Below are 10,113 nucleotides of genomic sequence, written 5' to 3' on the forward strand. Positions count from 1 at the left end.
CATCCATTCTCTTCATACAAACCTCAACCATCTCTTTCCACAAACTTGATTTACAAGACCCCCTAAACAAAGGGGTGCCCAAATATTTTACAGGAAGAGAGCTCATCTTCATTCCCCAAATTCTCCCAATTTCCTTTTGCTTCTAAAATGGTGTGTTGAAGAAAAAGATCTCAGACTTTCTCCAATTAACACATTGACCTAATGCCCGACTATACAAATCGATAGTAGCCCTCATCACCCTGGCTTCCCTGAAGGATGATTCACCCATCAATAGCATATCATTAGCAAATTGAAGGTGAGAAACAGATTCCACACCATGGGCCACCTTAACCCCCTTCCAAACACCATCCCTTTTCCTTTTCACAATCAATCTCCCAAGCACTTGCGCCATAGTCATAAATAGAAAAGGGGACAACAAATCACCTTGTCTAATCCCTTTCCCCGACTCAAAGAAACCCTAGGGGCTCTCGTTCACCAATACTAAAAAACCTAGGGGAGTTTGTACAACACTCCACCCAGGAAATCCAATCACTGCAAAGACCAAAAGAAGAAAGAACCTTCAAAAGAAAACTACGGTTTACCTCATCATAGGCCTTCCTGATATCTAGCTTAACTAACATCCAGTCAGTGCATGTACATTGAATTGAGTGGATAGTTTCATGAGCTACAATAATTCCTTCCACAATAGATCTCTATGGAGAAAAACCACTCCATTCCTCAGAGATAATAAAAGACAAAACCTTCTTAAATATATTTTCCATCACCTTGGCAATAATCTTGTACATTGTGTTAGATAAAGATATCGGTTGGAAGTCTTCAAATGTACTAATAGCCTCCTTTTTTGGAATCAAAGCTATGAAAGTGTTGTTCAAATCCCTCAACATGAATTTGCAACTACGGGATTCCTCAACAACTTCCTAGACATCATTCACAAAAATGTCCCAAAATTTCTGAAAAAAGATGGCCAGGAAGCCCATCTGGACCAGGGGTTTTCTCACCACTCATAGAGAAAAGAGCCACTCTGACCTCCTCCAAAGAAACTAGTTCCATCAACATCCTATTCTTCTCTTCTAAAACACATCTCGAGATGACATATAGGACTTCATCAACTCCATCAACCCAAATAGACTCCTTAAGGAGGCGGGAAAAATATCTCATTGATTCTATAAATGTCATCTGAATCCTCCAAAACCCGACCCCCTTGATCAGTAATAGAAAAAAAATTATTGTGTGATCTGCGAGCCTTGACCGAGTTGTGAAAAAAAATTGTATTGCGATCCCCTTCTTTGAGCCAAGTTTCTCTTGATTTTTGTCTCCAAAAGATACTTTCCCTTGCTAGGATTTTTTAATATTCTTTTTTTAGCACCCTTTCTTCTTAAAATTCATTCTCAGTCATTCCAAACTCTATTACTTTTTCATGAAGGGATTCCAATTCCTTTTCAATTTTACTCCTCTCCGAGAAAATGTTCTTGAAAGTCTCTCTATTCCACTTTTTGAGGCACTCCTTGATAAAATGTAGTTTCTTAAAGAAAATAAATGCTTTCTTCCTAGTCCAGGATGGGGACTAACACCACCAAGCCACAATGAGATCCTTGAAACCATCATACCACAGCCAAATATTTTCAAGCTTAAAGGGGCATCTTATCGAGGCCACATCCTCCTACACTATTAAATTGATTGGGTAATGGTCAGAACCTGAAAAAGGCAAAATATTAGCTTCTGGGACCCAGTTACACTTAGAACAATCTCTAGTCAGAAAAAACATATCAAGTTTCTTAACAATGTTCAAAAAACCACTTCTTCTATTAGTCCATGTGAAATCCCCTTTCTTGAAACCAATTTCCATTAACCCACAATTAACCATGAAATCATTGAAGTCTCTCTGAGTCTGTCTAGCCCAACCAAGCCCACCACACTTATCCTCGATGGACAAAGGATTGCATTAAAATCCCCACCTACCTAATAGACACTATCCTTTTCCTCCAAAACTTTGGTCGCCAGATGCGGCCATAAAGCCTTTTTCCCTTGTGTACTAGTAGGCCCATACACATTCATAAGAAAAGAAGTGTAATTCAGGGTTTTAGAGAATACCTTTCCACACATCCAATTGAAGTCATGTTGGAAAATTTCCACATCCATGGTAGCCACATTCCAAAACACACCCAACCCACTTGAAGCACCTTCAGCCTCCACCAAATGTCCTTTCCATCTATAGAAGTACCTAAAAAACCTATCAAAATCATCCACATTTAGTTTCGTTTCCTGCAACATAAAAATGTCAAGTCTCGTATCAAACGGATCTTGTCAGGAGCATTGCAACCCTTGACATTCCACGAAAGCAGTTCTTCATGGCTTTCGGGAAGAGGCATAGCCTCTTTGCGATCTCAATTTGCTTTGTCCCTTGGCACCACCAACCATTTCTAGCTTATCCCTTGCCAATTTAGGACCCTTTTTTCTTTTTCTTTTCTCCATTCTTCACCTTGGTCATTAGAGAGGATATTTGACCCAGACTCCTTTTATCCTTAATGCTTATTACCTCATTTAGCCCAAATGGATCTTCCTCCCCCTTCTCCACTTCCATGCCATCATTTTCCTTCGAGTCCTCTAAAGTCTCCCCACTATCCCTTTCTTCTTCAAATGAACTTTCCAAATTTCTGATAGGAGAGATTTGAATATCTTTAAAAATAGTCTACTTTGTTTCCTCATCACGTCTACCACCCTCCCTAGCAGAAACTGGCACCTGAATCCCATCCTACCATGGTTCATTATCCAAACCAAAATTTTGAACTCTCCCACTCTCGCTACCAAAATCCTTAGTATCCTCCAGAGCTTTTACTCCCCCCCCTTGATAGGCAAAATATCCAAATCGGCATCTAGACAACAATTCCTTGTACTCACCTCCACTTTGTTGTTCCCTAAACTTTTGCCAACTTGATACATGTTCTCAAATTCATCCAGATATAAAAAGATGTGACAATGGCCCCTTACATCAACTTTGAGATTCTCTTGGGCTATGTCAGTGGCTACATGTTAGGATTGGAGCCCTATTCCTACTAAGTCCCTTCTCCCATCAAACTCGTTACATCCCTTCACCCCACTCAGCATCCTCATCTAATCAAACCCCACCTCTTTTTCAAATAGAGAATCAATAATATCAATCCATTCATTATGCCCCTCGTTTGACCTATCTTCTCCCAAATTGAGTTCATCTATCTTATCCATCATACTTTGCAGCTTCTCCAAAACCCTGTTTTCATCCAAACCCTTCCCTTTATTATCCACCACACAGTCTTCCATCATAGTTCTCAATCACTTCCTCTATCTCTATTTTCTGTTTCCAGATTCTTTCAAGCGATATTAGCTCTACGTTAGTCAGGATAGGGGGTAATGGTCTCCCACACACACAAATCCTCATGTAGAGGCTAAAATCCTTCTTTTCCACCACATCCTCAACACAAACAAAGTGACCAAGCTTGTTACCAATCAACTTTAGAGTCTCCAAATGTTTATACTCACTCGGTAGGTTATATAACCTGAACCATACTAGGATCTCCTCCATATTTGCCGCTAAAGGATCAAAATTCGGAGTCCAGTCTTTGATAAAAAACCCCATTCCTCCCATAATATATGGTCCTCCCTTCAAAATATTTTGTTTTTCCTTCGTCTTTTTGTAGCTGACAAGGTAGAAACCATTTGGAAGCATATTAATCATGAAATCCTTACTCCAATGCTCATTACACCATTTTATGACTCTGACATACACTAGCCATTCACCAGACCATTTCATAAAAAGAGGCCTTCTCATTCATTGAACTCACAACCTCCCCATTCCTCATTCTCAACTTGAATTGAAAGAGAACAGGTTTGAGCGTCTGAAAAACTTACCCTTTTGTTTGCATCTTGATCTTTGACTCTCCAAAACTTTTTTTTCGATCTCCTTGAAAGTCTTCAGATTTTGCTTCTCTGAGTGACGTTGTTGCATTTGCGAGGATTCAACCTTGGACCCATTCTGATTTTTAAAATATTTTTCTAGCGTTCTCTTAGAAAATCTAAGGGAAGAATCCTCCCAAACCCTAGCTGGTGGATGCCAATGCCCTGTGCTGAGATTGATTTCCATTCCTATGCTACTATTGCACACCACGACCTAGCAAATTCCTCCTAAACCCTAGCCAATCATCATCTGTAGTCATTGAACTAAAACTATTATTAATTTTTACTAAAAAAAATAGTAAGACAATTCTAATATTGTAAAGATGAACATAAAATAATTGTATTAAAAAAAAGAGTTGAATATTATATATTTTCAAAATTTAAATGATTGTACATTGTTTATTATTTATTTTAAACAAAAAAAGTTAAGACATTTTTATAAATAATTGTAAATCTAAAAAGTATCATTTTATATTTTTATTATTATAATTAATATAAATTTAAAGAAAACTAATTCTCACCTTAATGAGCCCTAACATTAACCCTAACTTGAGCTTTTTCTTAAGGTGGAAACCTTAATTTTAACCAATCCTTAACACTAACATTAAGCTAATCTTAACCCTAAAGCCTAACTACAACTAAAAATGGTACATAATATTTAATTGTAATATATTATTTAATAATTACATTAGATTGATGATTGTAATTCAGTTCATAATGACAATAATCTACATATTGTAATAAAATAATTTTATAAAATTTTTAATGATTTTTATTACAAACTAATTTTAAAATTATTTAGTTTTTCAAAATTTTTAAAATATTTCTTTTTCTAATTTTGACAAATTCAAATTTAAAAATAATTAAACTAAATTAAAAAGTATGTAACAATTATTTAAAAAATAAAATAAGTAATTAAGAATAAAAATAATTTTTCCTTCACTCAATAAATAAGACAAAATATAATATAATAGAAATGAAAATAATAATATCTTGATGGAGGAGAGAGACTAATTAGTTGTTTAATTTATATCTTATAATCTTAGTGAGCTTTAATGAAAAAACAAATGGAGTATAAATATGTGTGAAGCATAATTCCCTCTTGTAAAGGGTGTCAATAATGGACATAAGGTTGCCACAATCCATGAGATCTCAATATTCGATTGTGTGTAAATTTGTTAGACATTGTCTAATAATTTATTAAATATGTTTACAATTCTCATACTTCATTCATTATTAGAGATATGAAAGACCCAACAATAAACAATACACACATTTTTTTGTTTGTCATTTGGAGCCAATGTACCTACCCACTGTATAAGCTTAATTGGGAGATGTGTTCTTAAGAGAATCAAAGGTAAATAAACAGTGAATGATAAAAACAATGTGACACAACTCCAAGAGTACTCTTTAACAAACAATTACATGTATGTGTCAAATGAACATTCAAAATATGAACATTCTCACTGTTTCAAAAATGCAATTGTTGTGCTACATGTCAGTAGCACGAGAAATATACACCATTGATTTCATAAAGAACTACTGCAGTTTTTCGAAAGTGTCAATAATACAGATTTACTAACCCCATTTTGAAACCAAAATAGCTGCATCCCATTTTCACAGCCCAAAAACCCTACAATCCTAGGCTGACATTCATCCCTAAGGCAATCTCCCGTCACATTCCAACCATGCCTGGAATTTGACGGTCACCCATACCCGTCATATGAATTTTTGATGACAGTTTAGTCATTTCAATGCCTTTCATTTGACGTTTTAAGAAAAATATTAACTGTAATGAAAATCATTGTTTTAATGAGAAAATAATGATAAATTAGTAATATATACAAAAATCTTAAATTTACTAAATAAGTTTCTAAATTAATACACTAATATATATTATATATTAACATTAAATAATAATCAGTTAATAATTACTAATTTAGTAATAATAAACATTACAATTTTAAAATTATATATATTTTAAAAATAGCATATCAATGCATACGTTCTACTAATTTTTTAAACTGTCAAATACAATTCAAAAGTGAAAAAACGACCATTTTGCCTGTCAAATTCCAGACCTGATTCCAACTTACCATAACGTTCTTTCATTCGTCAAACCATATCATGAATTTGGACGATCTTTTTTGTTAGGGCTTCAAGTGTGGAAGCCACCCTGTTTCGCTTGCTGCCGATTCCGTCGAAGACAAGAATTCCATTTGTGTGGGGAGGACAAGAAAACAGAAGGGCACCACTTTTTCACGGCAAGGAATCGAACGGAAAAGGTCAAAAAATTGCCAAAATGCTGAAAGTACTTTCCCGGCGTGAGAGAACAGATTTCCGGTGTGGGGTTCTTCACATATAAATAAATAACCTATCGGCTACAAAAAGGAAATTAGTGGAGGCGTGCAGTTTCGCGATTACCCAAATGGATTTTTGGGTGCGTATTTGCGAGGGAATGAATAATCTCAGGCATTCTTTCTATTGATTTAGGTATGAAATTACATTTGGGTATAGGCATTCGGGGAGTCATATTGCCAAGTATGTTGGGATCTTCCAGTGCCAGTGCAGGGCATCTCTATTCTTCAAGCCTCTTATTTCCTGCCAGGCTCGGACGGCGTTTTGGTGCTTCATCTGAAACCCAAGTCACAGAACAATATTTTAGTGTTTTGCAGAAGAAGGGATCTGCGCCTTGTATAGAGAGAGAACTAGGGAAAATTAATGCCCAATTAAGCTCATCTTGTGTAGAGAAGGTGGTACAGAGGTGTGGTCAAAATAAGATTTTAGGTCTGAGGTTCTTCATCTGGGCTGTTCAGCAGCGCCGATACATCCCAACTAATTATGTATACATGACAACATGCAGAGTTTTAGGTGTTAGGCAGAAACCCACTATATTGTTTCAAGTTTTGGCAGATATGAAGAAAGAAGGTTGTGTTGTCTCCACCAAGACATTCAGAGTTATAATCAATCTCTGCAAAGAGGGTAAACTGGTTGAAGAGGCACTTGAATTGCTTAACCGCATGAAAGACTTTAACTGTACACCAGACATTCCTATCTACAATACTCTAATCCATCTTCTGTGCGAAGCTGGGCATATGGATATGGCCAAGGTAATGCTGAATCAGATGTTGAAACTAGGTGTATTTCCTGATGTTGTCACTTATATTTTCCTTATAAAAGGATTGGCCAATGCAGGTCAGCTAGATGACGCACACAGGCTCTTCCTCCAAATGAGCGAGCATGGTTGTATTCCAAATGTAGTCACTTATACCGATTTGATACATTGTTACTGTAAGGCTGGATGCCCAGAAAAGGGCGTGGAGCTGTTAGACGAAATGTTTAAGAAACAATGTGCCCCTAATTGTGTCACATACACAGCTTTGATTCAGAGCTTCTGCGAGACAGGTAGAGTAAGGGACGGCTTAGACTTTTTGGATATGATGATCACACATGGTTGTTCTCCAAATATAGTAACTTTTAATATCCTGGTCAATGCACTTTGTATGGAGGGAAAAATTGATGATGTGGACGAACTTATGCAAAAAATGATTGAGGGAGGACATTTGCCAAAAGATAAATGCTATAGTTCATTTATGATGGAGCTTTTAAGAGCAAACAAAGAGGAAGAAGCTGAAAATTTATTAATAAAAATGCTTGCAAGTGGTATATATCCAAGTGACTTAGCATACAACACATTGATAAAGGTATTGTGCTTAAGTGGAAGATATTCCAATGCCTTGGATTGTTATCATAAAATGAAAAACTCGTATTGTATTCTTGAGCGTGAAGCCTGTTCTATTCTTTTACTTGGACTATGTGACCAAGGTTACATGTGTGAAGTTGAAAATGTGTTGGAGGGCATGATTGATAAGGGTACTCGACTTGAAGTCTCCACGTTTGATGCTGTTATTAGACATCTTAGCAAAGCAGGCAGACGTGAGAAAGCTTTGAACCTCTCTCGTGATTTTAAATGCCAGGGATCTGCTGTTTAGTGACAATGGCGAAGCTGATATAGCATTTATTTGTTGCCTTAAGACTGAGGTCATTGGTTCCACAGGAAGGATCATTTGGGATGGGCATCATTGCATGCAAGAAGTGCCATAAGCTCAGGAATTGGGATATTTTGGTCCAGCCTTTCCAATATAAATTTTTATTGCTTATAATTTGTAGGCATCTTGGAAATTGAATCCCATAGTAAGATTGGGCATTTCTTATACCAATCAGTAACTTATTGATCATAACTTACTGATACTGTTTTATGGCCTTGTGGCTGCATTCTTCTCCTCTTGAAATAAAAATAGCAATTTGCACATACACATGCTGTGCGTGACAAGTGGATATACCATAGTTCCATATGAGTGTTCTCACCAAGCAAGAGATTGAAGCTTTGTTGTGATGTTTCCTGATGGCAGTTTGATTAGAGAAACAATGGGATGCCTGAAGGAGACTCAAGACTACTGCTTGAAAATGCAACAAGAAGGGATAATAAGACATGGCTTGTTTTTCTTGGCAAGTTTAATAGTAAGATTCAACACTGATATGTTCTTGGTGGGTCTTCCCGGGGCACATGAACGGGAACTGTATCATTGCAAAAATGTAACGACTTCACTATATTGTAATGTTTCACTCAAGTGTATCCTACTAGCATGGATATGTTACGAGGCAACAAAAAACATTTTCACTTCCAAAGGTTTATTTCATAATGTGATACTTTGGCGCGCCTTAAGATTTTTTGGTGATAGGTTTTCCTGTTCTCTTTCCAGATATTCTTTTGCTGTGCAGGAAAGTGGTAAGAAATATATTATCGTACTATTCAATCTAAACTAAATGAAGGCATTGCCGAGTTATTTCCAGAATACTCAGACTTTACTTTATGAAGCTACAAATGACATATGTTACAGGTAAATAACTGTCTCTTGCATTTGATTTTCGATAATGGGTTTTATCAAACAATATACAAAGCAATTTTTAGTTTCTCTTGTTTGAATTGAATAGTGAAAAAGGATTAAACTTTATCCTATGTTTATGTTGAGAATGGCAACGCTTATCATTAATTGTGTGATGAGGGCATTTTGTTAATCTGTTGAGCAGCTGATATTGGTTTCTTCAGAAATATGGGAGCAAGGGATAACCTATTTTGCTTATGTTCATAACTAATTAAAGCATCTGAAATTTGAATTGTAATATTCTCATGTAACAATTAAGTTGATTGTTTGAAAGATAATTCTTGCAGCTACATCATTGAATGAAAAAATGCATTTTTTTAAATGTTTACCCTTCATGGAGTCAGACAATTAGCTTTCAAAGATTCTACCTGGTCCATGACAACACATTGCTCTATGTTTGACTTATACTCAATATCATTTTCTTTTCACTATATCAACCATGCCAAAATTTCAATCGTTTCTGCGTAGTTGGGAATGGGCTGTGTGATAGAAACCCTCTGTGGTCACACTTTTGGAGCAGGAAAAATTCAAATGCTTGGAGTGTATTTGCAGTGTTCAAGGTTAATATTGTTGGGTACAGCAGTGCTTTTGAGTTTTATTTGCATCTTCGCCACTCCAGTTCTTAAGCTTCTGGGACAGGAGAATGATGTAGCTGATCTAGCGGGTGAATATGCATTTTGGATGCTACCACAGCTGTTTGCGTATGTGTTATTGTTGCCAATGCAAAAGTTTCTTCTGTCACAGAGAAAATTCATGGCCATGGCCTTTATTGCCTTAGCTGCAGTGATAATCCATGCTTTTCATGACAGTGTTCCATTGATTTGTAGTCATGAGCTATGGGCCTACAGCATTTTTGAAGTGTGTGTATGGCCATCTGCATATCGATGACTGTCATATTCCCGTGTAGACAGCAGGCAATGATTAGAAACATTAAACAATACATGTACATAAATATATATATTTTCAATACATAAATTATTTTTACCGCTTAAAATACGTTTTATTTTAACTAGTGGGAGTAATGAAAGGACTCGTCCATTCCCAAGCCACCTCCGGAATAGACGTCATGTTTCAAGGGGAATCGCGTGGTTTCAAAGAGGTATAAACCCATACCCCAAGGAAACATGGAAGAGGAGGTGACAAGGAGAGAAGGGCAAGGAGAAGCATCCAGCATGTAACTTCATTACTCAGTAATAATATTTATTTCAGTTTTCATAATTTATGATGCCTAGACAAC

The 10,113-nt window shown here is 36.3% G+C and overlaps 1 protein-coding gene across 1 annotated transcript; it reads left to right on the top strand.

The window, feature by feature from the left end:
• The first annotated feature begins 6,075 nt into the window (after positions 1-6,075).
• LOC131039086 (pentatricopeptide repeat-containing protein At5g47360) lies at positions 6,076-8,945 on the top strand. The gene has a single exon (XM_057971737.2). The coding sequence runs from the start codon at positions 6,426-6,428 to the stop codon at positions 7,920-7,922; it is 1,497 nt and encodes a 498-aa protein (XP_057827720.2). The 5' UTR covers positions 6,076-6,425; the 3' UTR covers positions 7,923-8,945.
• The last annotated feature ends 1,168 nt before the right edge of the window (positions 8,946-10,113 follow it).

The sequence above is a fragment of the Cryptomeria japonica genome, chromosome 6, assembly GCF_030272615.1.
Source record: "Cryptomeria japonica chromosome 6, Sugi_1.0, whole genome shotgun sequence".
Taxonomy (NCBI): Eukaryota; Viridiplantae; Streptophyta; class Pinopsida; order Cupressales; family Cupressaceae; genus Cryptomeria; species Cryptomeria japonica.